The following is a 24,794-nucleotide window of genomic DNA, read 5'->3' as shown; positions in this document are numbered from 1 at the left end:
AGCCTGGTGCAGGTCTACAATTTTGTTTCTGGTGTCCTTTGACAGCTCTTTGGTCTTGGCCATAGTGGAGTTTGGAGTGTGACTGTTTGAGGTTGTGGACAGGTGTCTTTTATACTGATAACAAGTTCAAACAGGTGCCATTAATATAGGTAACGAGTGGAGGACAGAGGAGCCTCTTAAAGAAGAAGTTACAGGTCTGTGAGAGCCAGAAATCTTGCTTGTTTGTAGGTGACCAAATACTTATTTTCCACCATAATTTGCAAATAAATTCATAAAAAATCCTACAATGTTATTTTCTGGATTTTTTTCCCTAATTTTGTCTGTCATAGTTGAAGTGTACCTATGAAGAAAATTACAGGCCTCTCTCATCTTTTTAAGTTGGAGAACTTGCACGATTGGTGGCTGACTAAATACGTTTTTGCCCCACTGTATGTAATTGTGGTATTTCATTTTTTTATATAAATTAGCAAACATTTCTAAAAACCTGTTTTTGCTTTGTCATTATGGGGTATTGTGTGTAGATTTGATCAATTTTAGAATAAGGCTGTAACCTAACAGAATGTGGAGAAAGTCAAGGGGTCTGAATACTTTCCGAATGCACTGTATGTCTTACCACCAAGTAAAAAAAAAACAATTGTTGAGCAACCCCTGAGAGGAGTATTAAAAAAGGAGACGCTTCTTGGCTGAGGTGTACCTTCTTATACACAGTTACAGTGTGGTGCTTAGACGTGTTTTGTATCTTAATATGGCCTTTCCGTGTATACATTAACTTATTGAGCAAACTCATGGTGACATTATAGGTTAAACACAGAGCTTAGTGTCACTGTCAGCACTATCAATCACCGATATCTGACACCAACAGCGACTGTCAGGCACATAAGAGCAGCTTAGAAAGAGGAAATAGATTGCAGAGAGGATTCAGAGTCCCAAAAGACAACAGAAGACTCTGTGCATGCCCCAGAGAAGACAGTCCTGTCTTGCTTGTTGACACAGATTAATCCCCCTTTTCACCCATTGAGTTCTTGCCATAGAACAAAGTTGGCAGGGTGTATGAAACTGTAGAGAAAAAAATAAGGATCAAAAGCCAGGGAATAGATGCAGAATTGTACAGACCTGACCATTAAGAGGAATTAGTACTATATCAAATACTTTTTTTGGTAGCACCTTGTGTATAAATTTCAGTATTTTTGGTAGCACCTTGTGTATAAATGCAAATATTTTTAGTAGCACCTTGTGTATAAATGTTAGTATTTTTAGTAGCACCTTGTGTATAAATGTTAGTATTTTTAGTAGCACCTTGTGTATAAATGTTAATATTTTTGGTAGCACCTAACGTGTGACCAACTGTGATCAAACATGAATTGTCATAGAGGAATAATTATATTTTTGTACATAGTCCAGTCAAAAACATTCAATGACACAGCATCTTTTCATGCATGCATTTATTAATCTAGAATAACATTTTCATAAGAAGTATTTATAAAATGTATTCAGCAAATGATAATATACAAGTGGCCAACAAAAGCCACACGTATGTAGCCTCACATTGTACCAATTAAATCTCAATCCTTCATCGTCAAAGTATGAAAGTAGTTCAGTATGTCATTCCAAAGCTCAACCATTCACAATAGGTATCTTTCCACCTCAGCTATGATTTGGTATGTATGTCACCCTCTTAACATAAATGACAGTCAATATACCAAGTGCAGATTTTTGAAAGAGTAGAGACGCCTTGATGTGTGCAGTGTAATTACATTTATATTTTAGTAATTTAGCAGACACTCTTCCCCAGAGTGACTTACTGTACAGGAGCAATTAGGGTTAAATGCGTAGCTCAATCAAGGGCACATGGACATATTTTTCACCTAGTTGGCTAAGGGATTCAGACAAGTGACTCTTCAGGTACTGGCTCAATGCTCTTAACTGCTATGCTACCTGCAACCACCCATAATTGGCAAGAATCCACTTTGTGTCAAAGTAGCATGACTTGCCTTTTAGTGGTATTGCTGTTCATTAATGCAGGTGTTGCTCAGAGAGGAATTGTTTGTCTCACTTTGAAGAGTGCCCAAAGCTACGGAGCTATAACAAAACCTTCAAGTGGTTCGTCATGAAAACTCTTGAGGATTCAACTTGCTGGGAAAAAATGAAAAATCACAACTTGAAAGTTCTCCTGTGCTCTGGTGGTCTAAGGAAATACAACATATATTGCACAATAAAAATGGGCTATGTTTGATTAAGCAATGTTTTGTGTTTTGAGGACTGTACTGTAAGAGGGCATCTTCTGATTAGAAAATAAATCTACCTAATTGAAAATATGCCAGTTCATGTAAAAAATGTAATCCTTTGAAGTTGTTATGCAGGGCCCACAGAGGACACTTCTGTCTTGCTTGCTGACACAGAGGTCTCATCTTCAGCTCCTGAACTAATTCCTACAGCAGCCAACATGCAGCTACGGAACTGTAGAGAGAGAAGGATAATTAGAGAAATAGATTGTTAGCATTTTTCACTTTGCCCAACATGAAGCATTGTTTATTGATGCACAAAAGAGAGAGCCCAACATACACTGTATACAAAATATTAAAGACACCTGCTCTTTCCATGACATAGACTGTCCAGGTGAATCCAGGTGAAAGCTATGGTCCCTTCTTGATGTCACTTGTTAAATCTACTTCAATCAATGTAGTTGAAGGGGAGGAGACAGGTTATAGAAGGATTTTTAAGCCGTGAGACATTTGAGACATGGATTGTGTGTGTGTGTGCCATTTACGGGGTGAATTGGCAAGTTAAAATATTTACATTTCTTTGAACAGGTTATGGTAGTAGGCGCACCGGTTTGTGACAAGAACTGCAATGCTGCTGGGGTTTTCACACTTTCACATTTTCATGTGTGTGAGGGGTTGTTTGGTATAGTCAGTGTTTGTTACCAACCTGTTTGTTCATCAACACATAGATGACTGGGTTGAAGATGGCTGAGCTCTTTGAGAAGAAGGCTGGAATAGCCATGGCTGTGGCTGTAAAGGCAGCTCCTTTGTTGAAGAAAATCCAGGCAGCAAAGCTGGCATAGGGGGTCCAGGCAATCAGAAAACCACAAACCATCAGGAAGCACATACGTGTCACTTCCTTCTCAGCTTTCTGGGTAGATGCTGAGTCCTGCTGGGAAGCTGCAGCCTGAAAACAAACAAGGGAACACACATGAAATCAGATAATTGCTTGAAAAAAAGTATGGGCAGTATATCTCAACTACATTCAACCACCGAATATCGAGTGATTAATTTGTTGTGTTTAGGAAAAAGGGATAGACAAACTGTCTGTCTGAGCAGTGTACTAGAATTAACCGCCTTACCGCCTTGACTGTGAGGACAAGGCTTCCGTACGTGAAGAAGATGGTGACGACAGGAACACAGAAGTGGCAGGAGAACATGTAGATCACATATGATTCATTGTTGAAGCCTTCGGCCAAGGTGTAGTAATCAGGTCCACATGAGCACTGCATGCCCTCTGGGATATATCTATGTGGGAAAGACAATAAATGAAACTGTTTTAAAATATTTTGCTTTAAAATGTATAAAAGGTTATCACAGTTATTCACTTGATGAAGTATTTGAGTTGTAAACTCCCATCTGAAAGACCATTACTGTAATTACTATACTTGTCAAATGTATTAATCAGATCATTGACTTAGATGCTGTATAACTATACTTATGCATTATAATCCAATGAGATTGTTTTTGCCCTTTCCCAGAGCCAAATCCAATCCTGAAGGGCAGAATGTTGAGAGGCTACTGTCATCATTCTAAAAACACAAACTCACTACTAAAAACACTACTTCCACCTACTTCCACCTCACCTCACTCCATCTCACCAGATCAGATCACAATCTTTTCCAAAACATTCCTGGCCACTATGATTGGATCTTGGAGAACCAGAAACGATTTTAAATTCAGGTGTAAATATAATTAATTATTTCAAATACAGTTTTCACCTTATTTGGAAGAGGAAGTAGTCAGTTTACTGTGCCTGTTAAGTTTTATGAATACCATTGTAACAACAATGAGAGAACTGAGAGGCAAAGACTGACAAGAGCTACTGTACAGTACTGTAGTAGAGAACTAAACAAGCGCTCCTAGTTTATTGAAGTTGGGGGAAGGTCGGCAGATTACCTGCAGATTGCTTGCCTGCCCTCTCTACAGGGTGCAAACAGTACCATAACCAATATCAATCATTTACTCATCCAGTTTTGCATTAACTAATCAGACAGGGTATTTAACATTGTTTGTAATTGATCTATCCATTGTGGGTGAATCTTAACTTCCACTTATCTCAAATTTTCACTTTGTCTCCATTGAAATCACTGCACGACAAAGTGAAACTTAAGTGGAAGTTGCGATTCCAGAACCAGCAACTGCCATTTGTGGTGAGCAAGATGAGTTACCCCCTTCAATGTAAAGCTCTGTGAGACCTCTTATTAATCAATGTTTTGAGTTACCTAGACCAGCCAACCAATGGGGGGGCAGCACAGGCCATTGCCATGACCCAGGTGAATGCACATCCGGCACCAGCGTGGGTGGTAGTGAATGTGAAGCTGCCCATGGGCTTGCAGACGACAATGTATCTCTCAATGGCCAGCACCACCAGAGACCACAGAGCAACCTGACCTACAATGAGACAAGGAAAGTGAGCAGTTAGGACTTGTTTTCCATTTGGTTGCTGAGACTTCTTCCAGCATCTCCATCAATGTGTGTATCTCAAACAATTAATATTTTTTTAGACCAGGATTGGTTGCTTGTATCAGTCGGTTTGCTCAAACATAAATTGTTGATCTAAATATAGCAACAAAATAAATATAATTTGACCTAGTTTGGCTGTATTACACAAATCCAGTGAGACCAGGTGAGACTTTTATCCAGTGAGACCAGGTGAGACAACCACATATCACAGTCATAGAATGTACATTTTCCCTTAATCCATTAGTTATGAGGAAAGTCAGTGCTAGTAAGAAAATACACATTTGTCTTATGTGTGTATGTGTGTGGGTGTGGGGTGTGTGTGTATGTGACTAGATGTTCTCTTACCTCCAAGTGTAGCCATGAAACCCTCGATGGCACAGCCCATAGGTCCAAAGACGAAGTAGCCATTGACAGCAGATGTAATGGTGATGGTGAATCCAAACATTACCATGATCATTCCAGCTGCAGCCAAGTTGACCAGAATGAAGTTGAGGGGTTGCTGGAGCTTCTTGTTTGTCGCTGTGACGTACAAGGTCAGACCGTTGATGGGGAATCCAAAACAGATCAGGAAAAACATGTAGACAGCAAGCAGATAGAATTGCCATGGATCCGCCAAGTAGTACTGAGGGTATTCAAAGGGACTCCTTACAAGCCCAGTCCTGTTGGACATGGGGATGTAGAAGTTGTTTCCTTCAGTGCCGTTCTGCATCTTTAACCAGGGAGTGGTTGAGATGAAAAGTGGAGAATCTGCTCTAGCTGCAGTCTAGTGTCTTCTGGCTCCTTTATTATCAGGGATTCTATGGGTATGTTTATATACACGTCTAAGCAGCCTCATCAGGGATCAACTGGTGATCAAGGAGAGTACCACGTGGAGGGGGAGGCAGGGGGTGGGGGCACGTGGGGAGAAGGGCGGGGGGATTTGAATGAGAGTGATTGGATAATTGGTCTTGTCATAATCACCTAGATCAAGGGTAGGCAACCCTGGTCCTGGAGTACCGCAGGCATTTCATGCTATTGATTTATCTGACATGAAAGACCAGATGTTTTGAATTTAGGCAATCACTGAACTGATCAATTTGGTAAGTTTGGGTTCTAGTTTGGGTTCTGTTCTATATATAAAAAACGGTTTTATTCAGAGAGCATGACAGACAGAGCTGATGCAGTCACTCTGGCACCACCACACGCAGCCTGCTAGGCTTTGCATACCTGTCAATTGAAATGGATTCCAAGTGACTACCTCATGAAGCTGGTTGAGAGAATGCCAAGAGTGTGCAAAGCTGTCATCAAGGCAAAGGGTGGCGACTTTGAAGAATCAAAAATCGAAAATCTATTTTGATTTATTTAACACTTTTTTGGTTACTACATGATTCCATATGTGTTATTTCATAGTTTTTATGTCTTCACTATTATTATACAATGTAGGAAAAAGTAAAAAATAAAGAAAAACCCTTGAATGAATAGGTGTGTCCAAACGTTTGACTGGTACTGCATATTTGGTATCCAGTTTCAAATTTGGGAGGTGGTTTAACATTTAGGGATTGAGGGCTGTCGCCAAAAATATAATATTGAGAGGGAAATAGTGCTGTTTGTTTTTACCTGAAAATGAAGTTAACCACATGTCACCATCTGCAGTAAAAATGCAAATATACATCATTTGAGTAAGATTCCATAGGATACTGTTTCAGGATCAGCACCTTTCAAATGAGAAATAGGGCATAATTCTTTATCTCAATCAGCCAGGCAGTTAGCAGAACAGGTTCATATGATTTGGATTTAGATTCAGTTAGACAATTTTTTAGACAACTACCTACCTACCTTTTCTAGTAGGCTTAAATTGAAGATTTGGCAAATAGGAGTGGCAATATCGTCCACTATTATCCTCAGTAATTTTCCATCCAGATTGTCAGACCCCGGTGGCCTGTCATTGTTGATAGACAACAACAAGAAATGTCACCTCTTCCACACTGAATTTACGGAATTCAGAAGCACAATGCTTGTCTATCATAATTTGATCAGATATACTTGGATGTGTGGTGTCAGCGTTTGTTGCTGGCATGTCATCCCAAAGTTTGTTTTTTCTTGCCAATGAAAAGTCATTAAAGTAGTTGGCAATATCAGTGGGCTATTCAATGAATGATGGAGGCGAGTTGTATTTTTTTACCAAAAATGTCATTTAAGGTGCTCCAAAGCTATCATTCTTTACATAGTGCGTGTTTGTATGTTGAGCCAAAGTAAGCTTTATAGTTAAAATGTATATATATGTATATTAAATGCAGCTTTCAAGATCTACCAAAATCTGGTTTTGGTTTCTGGTACAACTTTCTGTTCCTTTCTGACTGGGTCTTGCTTGTTATCTACATCCAAAACATTTTTGAATGAAAAACACCCACTTACATTGCATGCTTAATGTTTAATGGTTGTATATAGTATGATAATCTCAAGTCTCATCTTGAATGCTGCAGGTTAGCTAGCAACAAGTAACATAAAAAAAAGTTACAGACGCACAAATACTATACCCCTCCTAAAATGATAACCTCTTTCTCACTCATCATTATTCATGATTCATTCATGACTATCAATAATCATCCATATTAGCGTAGAAGTGTTAAGAAACATATCATATTTTTATTTACAATAAAAGTGACTCCAAAATGACACAATACATTATTCACTATTCAATTATATTGTGAACAGAAAAATCTGAAATACAACCAAAACAAACAGCAAATGCATCCAACAAGTTTGTAGAGTCACAAGCCTGGTGTAATCATTACCTGCTAGGAATATGGGACCAAATACTAAACTTTTGACTACTTTATTACACATATTAGTGAATTTGAGCCAATACTTTTGGTGCACTAAAATGGGGGAGCTATGTACAAAAAGTGCTGTAATTTCTAAATGGTTCACCCAATATGGATGAAAATACCCTCAAATTATATCTGACAGTCTGCACTTGAACCTCAGTCTACAAACTTTTGGGGTAAAGGGCTAAAATAATAAAACATGCTTCACTGTCCCAAAAATTACGGAGGGCACTGTATTTGTCCTACATTTGAATGTTTTTACAAAACATTTACAGCATTTTATTCATGGCCCCAAAAATATCATACATTGGAAAAGGTATCAGAGAATGAGGACCAAACGTCAGTGAACAAGGTACTAGATACAGACACAGGATATGACCATCAACATGTGACCTACTGGGGTTCAACCTGGGTCTCAAGCATGGCACAAGACAGCGTCGTTAGTTTTGGGAGGTACTGTAACACAACTCTTCAGGACAGATTTTTCCGAACCACCTCTGAAAATAAGGACGACGACCTCAGGGGAAAGGCTTTTGTTTTACAGTTTGTGTTTGTGTTTGTGTTTATAACACAACTCTTCAGGCCAGATTTCCCTGAACCACCTCTGAAAATAAGGATGATGACCTCAGGAGAAAGGCTTTGCTATAAGGCATTTATAAAATAAATATCTTAAAATGGTCACTGATCAGTGAGTTTGTATCATAACATTACTATGGTCTTGATCAATCATTTTGGCATATTTCCAGATACAACATTTCATGATTTTACTGATGAGTCATTTGTAAAGTGATCAGCTAATCAAACAGCTAAACAAATCAGCTCAACAAACAAAATAGCAAAGTAAAAATAAAAATAAATTAAGTGTATAAAAAAATACATGATTTATGCATCCATTTATTTGTCCCATCCTACATTACATAGAAATACATGTTTATAATACATTTTTACATTACATAGAAATACATATATACGTGTTTATATACGTGTTTATAATACATTTTTACATTACATAGAAATACATGTTTATATACATGTTTATAATAAATTTTTACGTTACATAGAAATACATGTTTATTCAATGGTCTCTTAGAATGCATTAATGCATCCAAATGCAGGCAACAAAATCTAGATTGTTACATCCAATTAAAATAAAGTTCCATGTATGTCTTAACACCAAGTATAAACAACTCGGTTGAGCAACCTCTGAGAGGAGCATTAAAAAAGGATGCTTCTGGGCTGGGGTGTAACTTCTTACATACTGTTACAGTGTGGTACTTGGCTGTGTTGAGAGTAGAATTTCAGATGTGTTTTGTATCTAAAAAACGTGTCCTGCATTCAAATGACCTAGTGGCCTCATGGGTGGAATGTTATTAATATTTTTCAGAATTTAACAATGAATAAATGTTTCTTTTTTGGGGGGGGGGGCAAAAATCCAGTGTTTCTATGTCAAGCTGTTTTGCTATATTTCAGTCTTCTGTGATGTACAGTGGGGCAAAAAAGTATTTAGTCAGCCACCAATCGTGCAAGTTCTCCCACTTAAAAAGATGAGAGAGGCCTGTAATTTTCATCATAGGTACACAAAAATCCAGAAAATCACATTGTAGGATTTTTTATGAATTTATTTGCAAATTATGGTGGAAAATAAGCATTTGGTCACCTACAAACAAGCACGATTTCTGGCTCTCACAGACCTGTAACTTCTTCTTTAAGAGGCTCCTCTGTCCTCCACTCGTTACCTGTATTAATGGCACCTGTTTGAACTTGTTGTCAGTATAAAAGTCACCTGTCCACAACCTCAAACAGTCACACTCCAAACTCCACTATGGCCAAGACCAAAGAGCTGTCACAGAAACAAAATTGTAGACCTGCACCAGGCTGGGAAGACTGAATCTGCAATAGGTAAGCAGCTTGGTTTGAAGAAATCAACTGTGGGAGCAATTATTAGGAAATGGAAGACATACAAGACCACTGATAATCTCCCTCGGTCTGGCTCCACGCAAGATCTCACCCCGTGGGGTCAAAATGATCACAAGAACGGTGAGCAAAAATCCCAGAACCACACGGGGGGACCTAGTGAATGACCTGCAGAGAGCTGGGACCAAAGTAACAAAGCCTACCATCAGTAACACAATACGCTGCCAGGGACTCAAATCCTGCAGTGCCAGACGTGTCCCCCTGCTTAAGCCAGTACATGTCCAGGCCCATCTGAAGTTTGCTAGAGAGCATTTGGATGATCCAGAAGAAGATTGGGAGAATGTCATATGGTCAGATGAAACCAAAATATAACTTTTTGGAAAAAACTCAACTCGTCGTGTTTGGAGGACAAAGAACGCTGAGTTGCATCCAAAGAACACCATACCCACTGTGAAGCATGGGGGTGAAAACATCATGCTTTGGGGCTGTTTTCTGCAAAGGGATGACTGATCCGTGTAAAGGAAAGAATGAATGGGGCCATGTCTCATGTGATTTTGAGTGAAAACCTCCTTCCATCAGCAAGGGCATTGAAGATGAAACGTGGCTGGGTCTTTCAGCATGACAATGATCCCAAACACACCGCCCGGGCAATGAAGGAGTGGCCTCGTAAGAAGCATTTCAAGGCCCTGGAGTGGCCTAGCCAGTCTCCAGATCTCAACCCCATAGAAAATCTTTGGAGGGAGTTGAAAGTCTGTGTTGCCCAGCAACAGACCCAAAACATCACTGCTCTAGAGGAGATCTTCATGGAGGAATGGGCCAAAATACCAGCAACAGTGTGTGAAAACCTTGTGAAGACTTACAGAAAACGTTTGACCTCTGTCATTGCCAACAAAGGGTATATAACAAAGTATTGAGATAAACTTTTGTTATTGACCAAATACTTATTTTCCACCATAATTTACAAATAAATTCATAAAAACCTACAATGGGATTTTATGGATTTTTTTTCTGATTTTTTTTCTGATTTTCTGTCATAGTTGAAGTGTAAAGTGTAATATTGGGATACAAAATCAAAATTGAATACATTTCAACTCTATATCTGATATGGTACAGGTGTCTTCTTTTTTGTAAGCCCATACCTATATGTATGGTGTATACTTTCGTTTCAAAGTACATTTGTTTAAGACTACCAATAAGCACTGTGTGTGACCCTGATTTAGCCCATTGCAGTAAAAGGTTAATATGGCCTTTCCGTGTATACATTAGCTTGTTGAGAAAATCCATGCTGACACTATAGGTTAAACACAGAGCTTAGTGTCACTGTCAGGACTATCAATCACCGATATCTGACACCAACAGTGACTGTCAGACACATAAGAGCAGCTTAGAAAGAAGAAATAGAATGAAGAGAGGATTCAGAGTCCCAAAAGACAACAGAAGACTTGGCCCAGAGAAGACAGTCCTGTATTGCTTGTTGACACAGAAGAAGCCCCCTCATCACCCATTGAGTTCTTGCCACACAACATGGTCAGGGTGTATGAAACTGTAGAGAAAGAATAAGGACCAAAAGCCAGGGACTAGATACAGACTCTTGTATAGGACATGGCAATTAAGATGAATTTGCAATAAATTAACAACTTTTTTTGGCACCTTGTGTATAAATCAATTAATATTGTTGGTAGCGCCTAACATGTGTGACCAACTGGGATCAAAACAACCAAACATTAATTCTCATATAATTATATTTTTGCACATATCCAGTCAAAAACATTAAACGACACAAAAACCTTTTGATGCATGCATTTATTAATCTAAAATAACATTAATAAGTATTTATAAAATGTTTTCAGCAAATTATAGCATAAAGGTGGCCAACAAAAGCCACATTAGGAACACCTGCTCTTTCCATGAAAAAGGTGAATCCAGGTGAAAGCTATGATCCCTTATTGATGTCACTTAATCAGTGTAGATGAAGGGGAGGAGACATATTAATTAAGGATTTTTAAGCCTTGAGTCAATTGAGACATGGATTGTGTATGTGTGTCAGTCAGCGGGTGAATGGGCAAGACAACATAAGTCCCTTTGAACAGGGTATGGTACAAGGTGCCAGGCACACCAGGTTGTGTCAAGAACTGCAACGCTACTGGGGTTTTCACACTCAGCAGTTACCCATGTGTATCAAGAATGGTACACCACTCAAAGGACATCCAGCCAACTTAAAACAACTGTGGAAAGCATTGGAGTCAACATGGGCCAGCCTCCCTGTGGAATGCTTTCAACACCTTGTAGAGTCCATGCCCTGACAAATTGAGGATGTTCTGAGGGCTTAAGTGTGTAATAAATAGAACAATTATGATTGTCGGCTCCTAAGCAATTTAACCTCCCAACAATCCACATATTTGTTATTAGAGACTTCTCTCTTCCTGGATTCCCCGCAGGTGAAGGGACAGTAGGGGCACAATCAGCAACTCAATATTAGGAAGATATTTGTAATGCTTTGTACACTCAGTATATGTAGCCTCATTTCGTACCAATTCAATCTCAATCCTTCAAGACAAAAGCATGAGAGTAGTTCACTATGCCATCTCAAGCTCAAGCAATTATGTAGAGAAGTTATTGTGTGAAGCAATGGAAAAGAGTCCTAATTTGGTTTGCATGTCACTTTTTTGAAAAAGAATGACAGTCAGTATACCAAGTGCAGATTTGTGAAAGGGTGGAGAAGCCTTGAAGCGTAATAACATTTACATTCTAGTCATTTACCAGACACTCTTATCCAGAGTGACATATAGTAGAAATTATGGTTAAGTGTCTTGCTCAATCAACAGTTTTTTCACCTAGTCGGCTCTGGGATTCAAGCCAGCAACCTTTTGGTTAATGGCCGGACGCTCTTAACCGCTACGCTACCTGCTGCCCCCTCCCCTGTAATTGGCAAGAATCCACTTTCTGTCACAGTAGCATGACTTGCCTTTTAGTGGTATTGCTGTCCTTTACAGCAGGTGATGCTCAGAGGGGAATTGTGTCTCACTGTGACGGGTGCCCAAAAGCTATGGAGCAAAAACCAAACCTTCAAGTGGTTTTAATCATGAAAACTCTTGAGGATTCACCTTGCTGGGAAAAAATGAAAAATCACAATGTGAAAGTTCTCCTGTGCTTCGGTGGTCTAAGAAACTGCAACATAAAATGCAGAGTAAAAATTGGCTATGTTTGATTATGCAATGTTTTGAGGACTGTACTGTAAGAGGGCATCTTCTGATTAGAAAATAAATCTACCTAATTGAAAATATGCCAGTCCATGTAAAAAATGTAATCCTTTGAAGTTGTTATGCAGGGCCCACAGAGGACACTTCTGTCTTGCTTGCTGACACAGAGGTCTCATCATCAGCTCCTGAACTAATTCCTACAGCAGCCAACATGCAGCTACGGAACTGTAGAGAGAGAAGGATAATTAGAGAAATATATTGTTAGCATTTTTCACTTTGCCCAACATGAAGCATTGTTTATTGATGCACAAAAGAGAGAGATCAAAATATGTTACGAACCTGTTTGTTCATCAACACATAGATGACTGGGTTGAAGATGGCTGAGCTCTTTGAGAAGAAGGCTGGAATAGCCATGGCTGTGGCTGTAAAGGCAGCTCCTTTGTTGAAGAAGATCCAGGCAGCAAAGCTTGCATAGGGGGTCCAGGCAATCAGGAAACCACAAACCATCAGGAAGCACATACGTGTCACTTCCTTCTCAGCTTTCTGGGTAGATGCTGAGTCCTGCTGGGAAGCTGCAGCCTGAAAACAAACAAGGGAACACACATGAAATCAAATAATTGTTTGAAAAAAAGTATGGGCAGTATATCTCAACTACATTCAACCACCGAATATGGAATTGATTGATTTGTTGTGTTTAGGAAAAAGGGATAGACAAACTGTCTGTCTGAGCAGTGTACTAGAATTAACCGCCTTACCGCCTTGACTGTGAGGACAAGGCTTCCGTACGTGAAGAAGATGGTGACGACAGGAACACAGAAGTGGCAGGAGAACATGTAGATCACATATGATTCATTGTTGAAGCCTTCGGCCAAGGTGTAGTAATCAGGTCCACATGAGCACTGCATGCCCTCTGGGATATATCTATGTGGGAAAGACAATAAATAAGCCTGTATTCAAATATTTTACTTCAAAATGTATAAAAGGTTATCACAGTTATGCCTTGGATGATGTCTTTGAATGATAGTCTTTCAGAAAGGAGTTTACTATGAATACAATACTTGTCAAATGTATAAATTAGATTGACTTATGTGCCGTTTATCTATAATTATGTAGTATAACCAGATGAGATGGTTTTTGCCCTTTCTCAGTGGGCAGAATGTTGAGAGGCTATGGTCGGCATCCTATAAACACAAACTCAAAATGTCTACTTCCACCTCAGTGTGTGATGTCACCAGATCAGATCACAATCTTTCCCAAAACCTTCCTGGCCACTCTGATCGGATCTTTGAGAACCAGACACTATTTTAACTTCAGGTGTAAATTAAATAACTGAATCTAGAATAACGTGTCACCTTATTTGAAAGAACTGGTCAGTTTACTATGCCAGTTAAGTTATGAATAACATAACTAGAAAACTGAGGCCAAGACTGAAAAGAGCTACTTACAGTACTGTAGTAGAGAGCTACTCAGGTGGGCTTCCGAGTGGTGCAGCAGTCTCAGGCACTGCATCTCAGTGCAAGAGGCGACACTACAGTCCCTAGTTTGAATCCAGACTGCATCACATGCAGCTGTGAATGGGAGTCCCATAGGGCGGTGAACAATTGGCCCAGAATCGTCCGGGATTGGCCGGGTTATGCCGTCATTGTAAATAAGAATTTGTTCTTAACTGACTTGCCTTTCTCCAGTCTATTGAAGTGGGGAAAGGTTGGCAAATTGTCTGCAGATTGCTTGCCTGCTCTCTCTACAGTTCCAAACCATTAAATTAACTTCTCATCCAGTTATGTATTAACTAATCAGACTGGGTAGTTGACACAGTTTGTAATTTATCTATCCATTGAGGGTGAATCCTAAATTCCACTTATCTCAAATTTTCGCTTTGTCTCCTATTTAAACCAATGCACAACAAAGTGAAATTTAAGTGGAAGTTGCGATTCGCACCAATGTAATCAACCGGGTATCACACCCTGGTGGTACTCACGCCTCAAGACTATATTACACCATTACGGTCTCCGGATCTAAGGCAAGGCTGCACTGATGCATTCACTGGTTTAAACCGATATGGCCAACATGTTTCTTCTAGTCTTTCCACTAAGACTGAATGAATAAACCACGTAAAAACTTACATTTTTGGGGGGTTGGAAGACCTATGCTCCATTATTTCTGAGTACAGTAGTCTCCAGAATGTCTGTTACATTTGAGTCATTTAGCAGACGCTCTAATCCAGAGCGACTTACAGTTAGAGCATTAATCTAAAGATGGCTAAGGGGGACAACCTCATATCACAGGCATAAAAAGCTAATTTTTCCTCAACAATGTAACTATCAGTAGAGCCAGATATAGAATGGGGGGAGGGGGGGGGGGTTGGACTGTTTGAAGAGGTAGGGTTTCAGATGTTTTCGGGAAAATGGGCAGGGACACCGCTGTCCTAGCTTCAGGGAGAAGCTGGTTCCAATATTGGGGTGCCAGGACATAAGAACTTGGACTGGGCTGAGTGGGAACTGCCATACCGTAGTGGTGGGAGGGCCAAAAGACCTGAAGTGGCTCAGGTGTACGGTTTGAGCATAGCCTGAAGGTAGGGAGGGGCAGTTCCTCTTTCTTTTCCATAGGTAAGCACCATGGTCTTGTAGTGCATGCAAGCTTCGGCTGGAAGTCAGTGGAGTATGCAGAGGAGTGGGGTGACATGAGAGAACCTCGGAAGGTTGAAAATCAGGTGGGCTGCAGTGTTCTGGAGAAGATGCAGGGGTTCAATGGCACAAGTGGGGAGCCCAGGCAACAATGAGTTGCAGTAGTCCAGACGTGAGAGGACAAGTACCTGGATTAGGACCTGCTCTTCATCCTGTGTGAGGTAGGGTTGTACTCTACAGATGTTGTAGAGCATGAACCTGGGTGTCAGAAAGGGGGAAGGATTAAAGTAGTTGAGTGTCATCTGCATAGCAATGGTAGGAGTGACCATGTGAGGATATGACGGAGCCGGGTGACTTGGTGCTTAGAGACAAGACAAGAGGGCCCAGAACTGAGCCTTGGGGGACACCAGTAGTGAGAGTACGTGGTGTAGACAGATTCTGTCCACGTCACCTGGTAGGGGCGGCCTGCATAGCCTGAGACGCCCAGCCCTTAGGGTGGAAAGGAGGATCTGATGGTTCACTGTGTCGAAGGCAGCGGATATATCTAGGTGGAAAAGAACAGAGGAAAAAGAGTCAGCTTTGGCAGTGCGGAGAGCCAGAGAAGAGCAGTCTCAGATGATTGACCCATCTTGAAGCCTGACTGGTTAGGGTCAAAAAAATCGTTCTGAGAAATGTAATGAGAAAGTTGATCAGAGACGGTGCTCATCCAGAAGTGGTGCTCCTAGTGGCCGGGGACTTTAATGCAGGAAAACCTCTTCTCTACCAGCATGTCACATGTGCAACCAGTGGAAGAAAAATAAACTCTGGACCTTTACTCCACACACAGACGTAAACAAAGCTCTCCCTCGCCCTCCATTTGGCAAATCTGACCATAATTCTATCCTTCTGATTCCTGCTTACCAGCAGAAACTAAAGCAGAAAGTACCAGTGACTCGCTCAATACGGAAGTGGTCAGATGACGCGGATGCTAAGCTACAGGACTGTTTTGCTAGTACAGACAGAATATGTTCCGGGATTCATCCAATGGCATTGAGGAGCATACCACCTCAGTCACCGGCTTCATCAATAAGTGTGTTGCCGACGTTGTCCCTACAGTGACCGTACATATCCCAACCAGAAGCCATGGATTACAGGCAACATCCGCAAAAAGCTAAAGGTTAGAGCTGCCACTTTCAAGGAGCAGGATGCCTTCAGATGAACCATCAAACAGGCAAAGCATCAATACAGGAATAAGATTGAATCCTACTACATGGGCCCTGACGCTCATCGGATGTGGTAGGGCTTGCACACAATTACGGACTATGTAGGGAAACACAGCCGCAAGCTACCCAGTGATGTGAGCCTACCAGATGAGCAAAATGCCTGTTATGCTTGCGTCGAGGCAAGGAACACTGAAGCACGCATGAGAACACCAGCTGTTCCGGACTACTGTGTGATCATGCTCTCTGTAGCCGGTGTGAGCAAGACCTTTAAACAGGTCAACATTCATAAGGTCACAGGGCCAGACGGATTACCAGGATTTGTACTCAAAGCATGCACGGACCAACTGGCAAGTGTCTTCACTGACAATTTCAACCTCTCCCTGACCGAGTCTGTAAAACCTACATGTTTCAAGCAGACCACCATAGTCCCTGTGTCCAAGAAAGTGAAGGTAACCTGCTTAAATGACTACCAACCCGTGCACGCACGTCAGTCTCTATGAAGGGCTTTGAAAGGCTGGTTATGGCTCACATCAACACTATCATCCCAGAAACCCTTGACCCACTCCAATTCACATACTGCCCCAACAGATCCACAATCTAAATTGCGCTCCACACTGCCCTTTCCCACCTGGACAAAAGAAACACTTATGTGAGAATTCTGTTCATTGATAACAGCTCAGCGTTCAACACCATAGTTCCCACAAAGCTCATCACTAAGCTAAGGACCCTGGGACTAAACACCTCCCTCTGCAACTGGATCCTGGATCTCCTGATGGGCCACCCCCAGGTGGTAAGGGTAGGCAACGACACATCTGCCACGCTTATCCTCAAGACTGGGGTTCACTCAGGGGTGCCTGCTCAGTCCCCTCCTATACTTCCTGTTCACCCATGACTGTGTGGCCAAGCACAACTCCAACACCATTATTACGTTTGCTGACAACACAGCGGTAGGCCTGATCACCGACAACGATGAGACAGCCTATAAGGAGGAGGTCAGAGAACTGCAGTGTGGTGCCAGGACAACAACCTCTCCCTCAATGTGCGCAAGACAAAGGAGGTGATCACGGACTACAGGCAAAGGAAGGCCGAATATGCCCACATTTACATCGACAGGGCTGTAGTGGAGCGGGTTGGGAGTTAAGTTCCTTGGTGTCCACATTACCAAACTATCATGGTCCAAATATACAAAGACAGTCATGAAGACGGCACCACAGGTTAGTGAGTACGGCCTAGTACGTCACTGGGGCCAAGCTTCCTGCCATCCAGGACCTATATACTTGGCGCTGTCAGAGGAAGGCCCAAAAGAATTTGACTCCACTCACCCAAGTCATAGACTGTTCTCCCAGCTACCGCACAACAATCGGAGCACCAAGTCTATGTCCAAAAGGCTCATTATCAGCTTCAACCCCCAAGCCACAAGACTGAATAATTAATCAAATTGCCACCCCGACTATTACCATTGACCAACCCCACCACTTTGTTTTTACACTCTCATACTTGCTGTTTATTTTCTATGCTTAGTCACTTTACCCCTACCTACAAATTACCTCGACTAACCTGTACCCCCGCACCTTGACTCGGTGCTGGTGCCCCCTGTATATAGCCTCTGTATTGTTATTTTCTTAACTCCATTTCTTGAACTGCATTGTTGGTAAGGGCTTGTAAGTGAACATTTCACAGTAAGGTTGTTGTATAACACCTGTTGTATTCGGCACGTGACAAATACAATTTGATTTGAGACAGCATGCTCAAGTGTTTTGGAAAGAAAATAATGGGATACAGGTCTATAGTTTTTGATGTCAGAGGAGTCGAGTGTTGGTTTCTTGAGGAGGGGAGCAACTCAGGCCAGTTTGAAGTCAGAGGGGATGCAGCCAGTGGTCAAGGATGAGTTGATGAGGGAAGTGAGGAATGGAAGAAGGTCTCCAGGGAGACGGGAGGAAGGGATGGGGTTGAGTGGGCAGGTTGTCGGGCGGCCAGACCTCACTAGTCACAGGATGTCATCTGGGGAGAAAGAGGTTAAGGCATGGGGTAGTTCTATGTAAATGAGACCAGTGGACTCAATAGGCTGAGTGAATAGCTGATGTCGTCAACCATTTTCAAAGTGGTTGACAAAGTCGTCCGCAGAGAAGGAGAACAGAGGGGGAGGGATTGAGGATTAAGGAGGGAGGAGAAGAGGTTCATAGGGTTAGACACGGAAGCTTGAAATGTAGAATGTGGCCTTTAGCCTGGATACAGAGGAGGGAGTGAAAGGATGATAGGTCCTCCGGAAGTTTAGATTTCTTCCATTTTCGCTCAGCTGCCCTGTTCTGTAAGCTCTTTTTGCTCGTAACGAGTCACTAGGCCACGGAGCAGAATGGGAGGGCTGAGCTGGCCGGAAAAAGAAAGGAGACAGTGTAAATTATAGGATGTGGAAAGGGAGGAGAGTAGAGTCGAAGAGTCAGAATCAGGAGACCGGAGGGAGAATGATTTAGCAGAAGGGGGAGATGATATGGTAGAAGAGGAGAGAGTGAAGAATGTGATGGTGTATTACCATCTGGGTAGGGTAAGATTAGTTAGGATTGGAGGAAAGGTAGACAGAAAAGGAAACAATGTAGTGATCATAGACCTGGAGAGGGCAAGAGATGCAAGGAGGGGAGAGAGAGATGGAAAGGAATGAATCTAAGTCAGACAACGGGAGGTGAGCCATCATCAAGAAATGAGCTTGAGGAACTCTCCAAGGGCACCTGGTGGGTGATAGATGTCCACTCAAGCTTAACATTATTGACAAGTGACAATGACAGTATGGAATTTAAATAAGGAGATGGACAGGTGAGAGAGGGGGAAAAGAGAAAATCTCCACAAAACATTGCAGCCAAGGGGTGGGGAGCGTCTGTAAAGTCTAAAGTCTTGAAAACATACACACATAGTTGACAAAGCTACAAAAGCGCAAAAGGAGACATGTAAATAACTAGGTAAGATACACAAGTGACAGAGTGGTGTGGAGCCTTCCTCTCTCGAAGAACGTCGCAGAACAACTCAGCAGAACCGTCTTTGTTTCGGTGATGGTCTTAGTTTGAAACACGACCGCCACTTACACCTGCTGTTGAGAAACCAGGGGAGACTGAAGAACTAACACTAATTGCTAATTGCCTAGCAGAGGTGCAGAACAAACCTCCCTGTACTAATTTATGATTGTTTAGTAGAGGTGAAACCACTCCCCCTCCAATACAGCCACTGCTTACCACAAATAAGCCACAATTTGCCCTGCCCCTTGATTCTGGTTGATGTGTTAACAACTATCTGCAAATGATGAGCAGTCAGGAGTTCACACACCACGTAGGCTACTGGGAAGACAGTATTAGACAGATAAAGACCAAAACATGATACTTATCACTCCTGGAGATATCAGGAGTCCTCTAGCTATAGAATGATCTGAAGTTACCAATCAGACAAGCTAAGCTGCAGTAACAACATCAGTCAAGTGATCTGAGTCAGATAAGATTATGTAAGCTATCTCACTGACCTAAGGTCTAGCCTAAGCCTATGGGAGAGAGTATTTAGGTTCATGCTAAGGTATCAGATAAGATTCATTGAACTACATCAACTAAACATACTTGGCCTTAACACCCTGCATTATTTTGTTGGCTATCATGTTTTAAGCTACTCAAGATTGGGCCTCATTAGGTCTGGTTGGACATGGTTAAATTTCAAATCTGTTCACACTATCCTTAAAATGAAATAATTTCTAGCCTATAATTGGCATTATCCCTTTTCACCTCTCCACTAAAAAGGCTGATGTGGCAAGGTTTCTTGAGCAAAACCAGAAAAGGCTATTTGTGGTGAGCAAGATGAGTTACCCCCTTGCAATGTATATCTCTGAGAGACCTCTTATTACAGTTTTTTTTACATTCACTATGACCCATTTCTCAATACTTAGGTCACTTTTTCAAAACTCTTCGCACAGTTTTCCTAACCAACTTTTAGCCTGGCACAGCAGTTAATTTCACATCCAAAATGCACTAAAACTAACACTTCATACATGTCTCAAATCAACTCATTCTTCCATAACACTAGCAATGGTTGTCACCCAATAAGCACACTTTGTCACTCATAAAACAATGACCTAAAAAAAACTAACAACACGTAGCATTACACAATGTTTTCTTTTGTAAAATGTCTTTACAAAACAAGAATGACACCTCTCTACTGTTTAGAATCCACTGCAGTATATGTTACAGGAATGAATCAGACATGATGCAATATGCTTCAATAGGTTTTATGTCATTTTCTGGCATTGAGTGATTCCAAAATACAATAATTTGTATATACACCATCCTCCGATACAGATAAAGTAGCAATGCTAGTCAACCCTGTCTTCTGCATTTGGCCACAGGTTCTCATCCACATCACATCTTATGCCAACTTGGGCAATACACCTAGGAAATAATATTTTGGCATGCCTGGTCCATCCCGGGCAATCTTCTGCAGATATGTCCAGGCATCCAGCATTCATTGCATCCAGGAGGGACATTTGATCATGTGGATGGTGGTCATAAACCTTCCACCTCCATGAGGTAAATAATTCCTCTATGGGGTTGAGGAATGGTGAGAAGATGGTAGGAAAAGTGACACTGTCCTGGGATGGGCTGCAAACCACTCTGTGACTGCACGGGAGTGGTGAAATGCCACATTGTCCCATACAATTACAAACATTAGCCGATTTCGCCCCACTGCAACCCTTTCCTCACCTGACACAACCCTTCCACAGAGGTCATCCAGGAATGAAATGAGATGCTCGGTGTTGTATGGCCCAATTAGCAGTTTGTGTAACAGCAGTCCATCAGATGATATTGCTGCACACATTGTGATGTTGTCACCCCTCTGGCCCAGGACATCCACTGTGGCTCTTTTCCTAATCACATTCCTTCCTCGCCGCCGTGTTTTGGCCAAGTTGAAACCAGCCTCATCCACAAAGATGAATATGTGTGGTGTTTACCTGGTTTCAATCTCCATGATAATAATATTACGGTAGTTTACACTATACCTAAAAACACGCCATTGTGTGCCTCTGCCCTGTTTGGTTTTGTTCAAACCCAGTTCTGTGTTTTATAGTCATCTTACCTGGATATATTGGTTTCTGAGTTGCTTGACTCGTTCAGAGATCCTCTCAAAGGGGACAGTATACAACTGCTTCATACTGACTTGATGTTGTTTCAGGACTGTAGAAATATTTGTTATGCTTACATTGTGAATATTTCCAAATGTAATGTTGTCTGCAAAAACTCTGTTCTTAAAATCTGTGAGTTGTATGCCTTTGTTTCTGATGACCATATCAACATTTACAGTTTCCTGCACAGCAGTGAAAATCCTACCTCTCCTGCCTGTGGGAGGTAACCGTTGGGTCCTAAGCAGAAATACAAAAACAATTACGCACAAGTGGGTTTGGAGGCTTTGCTCAATTTAATTCTGTAATGTGCAGTTCAGTCAGATGCCCTTGCAGAATGCACATCTTATCTGTTGTTTTGCCGGAAATTTCTCAGAATAGATGCCACTGTTGAGCGTTGCAGATTTGGCTGCACTCTCAGACCAGCCTTTTTCATTCATAGACCATGATTTATTACATGATCAATTATAGTAGCCCTAATCTCATCTGAGACTACAGCTCTTGAGCTTCCTCTCAGCCTTCTTCCACCATACGTACTCCTCTCCCTCTCCCAGCCACTCTTCTTCCTCTGTCAGCCACTTCTCTATCTCTGGCTGGGTCCATGTTTACATTACAGTACAGCATTATTCCTAAGATGTCCCCTTTTGTATAGATGGTAATGAAATTGATAGGCTAACACCTGGGTAGGTGTTCAGCTACAATGTGATTCAGCTGTGGTTGGTCCAATTGTTTTGATACTATTTCATTTTTGGAATATATTTAGAATATATTTCAATACGGTATTACTGTAGAAATTTAGCAAATTGCTGTCTTAACATATCAATTTTATGTTAGGTTAGGTTGTTTTTACTAAAGTTTACAGTTTTGAAAAGATTATGGAAACTTGTGCAAATTGACCTGTAGGTACATGGAGTTTTGGTAGTGTATGTGTCTGAGTGAGAAAATGATTCAAACGATTGAAATTTGAAAGATGTAGTCATTGAATGCATTTTGTGCCAAAGCAATGAACAATGATCCACAGTTTAGCCCACATAGACTGCTGTTGTGCTCACTGTGTGAAGAGTTTTGAAAAAGTGACCTAAGTAATTGAGAAATGGGTCCTAGCGATTGTAAAAATAAAATAAAAACTGTAATCACAGTTTTGAGTTACCTAGACCAGCCAACCAATGGGGGGGCAGCACAGGTCATTGCCATGACCCAGGTGAATGCACATCCGGCACCAGCGTGGGTGGTAGTGAATGTGAAGCTGCCCATGGGCTTGCAGACGACAATGTATCTCTCAATGGCCAGCACCACCAGAGACCACAGAGAAACCTGACCTAGAATGAGACAAGGAAAGTGAGCAGTTATGACTTGTTGTCCAATTGGTTGCTGAGACTTCTTCCAGCATCTCCATCAATGTATGTATCTCAAACAATTCATGTTTTGTAGACCAGGATTGGTTGATAATATCAGTCGGTTAGTTGAGACATAATGGTATTATGTAAATATAGCAACAAAATAACTAGAATTTGACTTAGTTTGGCTGTATTACACAAATACACTTTTATCCAGTGAGACGAGGTGAGACAACCAAATATCACTGTGATAGAAAATACATTTTCCCATAATTCAGTACTTATTAACAAAGTCAGTGCTAGTAGAAAAATATGAAGTTGTGTCTTGCGTGTGTATGTTACTGGATGTTCTCTTACCTCCAATTGTAGCCATGAAACCCTCGATGGCACAGCCCATAGGTCCAAAGACGAAGTAGCCATTGATGGCGGTAAAGAAGGTAATGGTGAATCCAAAGACTACCATGATCATTCCAGCTGCAGCCAAGTTGACCAGAATGAAGTTGAGGGGTTGCTGGAGCTTCTTGTTTGTCGCTGTGACGTACAAGGTCAGACCGTTGATGGGGAATCCAAAACAGATCAGGAAAAACATGTAGACAGCAAGCAGATAGAATTGCCATGGATCCGCCAAGTAGTACTGAGGGTATTCAAAGGGACTCCTTACAAGTCCAGTCCTGTTGGACATGGGGATGTAGAAGTTGTTTCCTTCAGTGCCGTTCTGCATCTTTAACCAGGGAGTGGTTGAGATGAAAAGTGGAGAATCTGCTCTAGCTGCAGTCTAGTGTCTTCTGGCTCCTTTATTATTTGGGATGCTCTGGGTATGTTTATATACACGTCTAAGCAGCCTCATCAGGGATCAACTGGTGATCAACTGGTGATCAAGGAGAATACCACGTGGGGGGGGGGGGGGGGGGGGGGGGGGGGGGTTGATTGAGAAAGACTTGGATAATTGGTCTTGTCATAAACACCTAGGTGATCTTATCACAACAACATATCTATTAAGGATCCAGTTCAGAGTGGGTTCTGTTCTATATATAGAAACCAGTTTTACTCACAGAGCCTGACAGATTGAGCTGATGCAGTCGCTTTGTCACCATCACAAACACAGCCTGTTACTGAGAATGTGTGTGTGCGTGTGCGTGTGTGTGTGAGAAAAGATGTTGAGATATATATCTCTGCTGTTTGTTTTTACCTGAAAATAAAGTTAACCTCATGCTACCATCTGCAACAAAACTGAAATTCTAAGTCGTTTGAGTAGGATACCATAGCACACTGTTACAGGATCAGCACCTTTCACATGAGAAAATGGGGCATAATGCTTTATCTCAATCAGCCAGACACACATTTATCTCTCAATGGTTTTCAAAAGGAGTACCAGAACATCAAAATTATTTGATGCTGAAGTAAAATTGAAGCATACCTATTACACGCTGTGTGTTGAGCCAAAGTAAGCTTTATAGTTCAAATGTATATATGTATATTTATTGCAGCTTTCAGGATCTACCAAAATATCAGTTCCTTTCTGACTGGGTCTTGCTAGTCATCTCAATCAATAATGTATTTTGAATTATAAGTCTCTTTAAGTCTCTACTGAAGACTCATCTCTTCAGTGGGTCATATGATTGAGTGTAGTCTGGCCCAGGAGTGGGAAGGTGAACGGAAAGGCTCTGGAGCAACGAACCGCCCTTGCTGTCTCTGCCTGGCCGGTTCCCCTCTTTCCACTGGGATTCTCAGCCTCTAACCCTATTAAAGGGGATGAGTCACTGGCTTACTGGGGCTCTCTCACGCCGTCCCTGGAGGGGGTGCGTCACCTGAGTGAGTTGATTCACTGATGTGGTCATCC

General features: G+C 41.5%; 2 protein-coding genes across 3 annotated transcripts; both read right to left on the bottom strand.

Moving 5' to 3' along the window:
• Window positions 1–1,437: 1,437 nt before the first annotated feature.
• LOC110528329 (green-sensitive opsin-like) lies at window positions 1,438–5,494 on the bottom strand. Its single transcript, XM_021610312.2, has 5 exons — window positions 5,073–5,494; window positions 4,487–4,655; window positions 3,344–3,509; window positions 2,929–3,168; window positions 1,438–2,457 (listed from the first exon to the last, which is right to left on the bottom strand). The coding sequence occupies exons 1-5, from the start codon at window positions 5,434–5,436 to the stop codon at window positions 2,353–2,355; spliced, it is 1,044 nt and encodes a 347-aa protein (XP_021465987.1). The 5' UTR covers window positions 5,437–5,494; the 3' UTR covers window positions 1,438–2,352.
• LOC110528330 (green-sensitive opsin-like) lies at window positions 2,465–23,733 on the bottom strand. Of its 2 annotated transcripts, none has more exons than XM_036983908.1 (5): window positions 23,312–23,733; window positions 22,768–22,936; window positions 13,404–13,569; window positions 12,988–13,227; window positions 2,465–2,928 (listed from the first exon to the last, which is right to left on the bottom strand). In XM_036983908.1, the coding sequence occupies exons 1-5, from the start codon at window positions 23,673–23,675 to the stop codon at window positions 2,911–2,913; spliced, it is 957 nt and encodes a 318-aa protein (XP_036839803.1). In that variant the 5' UTR covers window positions 23,676–23,733; the 3' UTR covers window positions 2,465–2,910. The 2 variants fall into 2 exon arrangements, with proteins under 2 accessions (XP_036839803.1, XP_036839802.1); XM_036983907.1 differs by lacking the exon at window positions 2,465–2,928 and adding an exon at window positions 11,180–12,873.
• Window positions 23,734–24,794: the final 1,061 nt, after the last annotated feature.

Source organism: Oncorhynchus mykiss, chromosome 7, assembly GCF_013265735.2.
Source record: "Oncorhynchus mykiss isolate Arlee chromosome 7, USDA_OmykA_1.1, whole genome shotgun sequence".
Taxonomy (NCBI): Eukaryota; Metazoa; Chordata; class Actinopteri; order Salmoniformes; family Salmonidae; genus Oncorhynchus; species Oncorhynchus mykiss.
Note: the sequence above shows the minus strand (reverse complement) of the source record. Positions and strands in the feature narration are given on the sequence as shown.

What these genes read in the sequence shown, in the direction of transcription:
- LOC110528329 (XM_021610312.2), bottom strand. Translation starts at nt 5,436, where the DNA reads ATGCAGAACGGCACTGAAGGAAACAACTTCTACATCCCCATGTCCAAC. An exon ending in TTTCATGGCTACACTTGGAG is followed by an intron (nt 4,656 to 5,072) that starts GTAAGAGAACAT and finishes GTCTCATTGTAG; the next exon opens with GTCAGGTTGCTCTGTGGTCT. An exon ending in CCATTGGTTGGCTGGTCTAG is followed by an intron (nt 3,510 to 4,486) that starts GTAACTCAAAAC and finishes TTTCCCACATAG; the next exon opens with ATATATCCCAGAGGGCATGC.
- LOC110528330 (XM_036983907.1), bottom strand. Translation starts at nt 23,675, where the DNA reads ATGCAGAACGGCACTGAAGGAAACAACTTCTACATCCCCATGTCCAAC. An exon ending in TTTCATGGCTACAATTGGAG is followed by an intron (nt 22,937 to 23,311) that starts GTAAGAGAACAT and finishes GTCTCATTCTAG; the next exon opens with GTCAGGTTTCTCTGTGGTCT. An exon ending in ATGTGTTGATGAACAAACAG is followed by an intron (nt 12,874 to 12,987) that starts GTTCGTAACATA and finishes CTCTCTCTACAG; the next exon opens with TTCCGTAGCTGCATGTTGGC.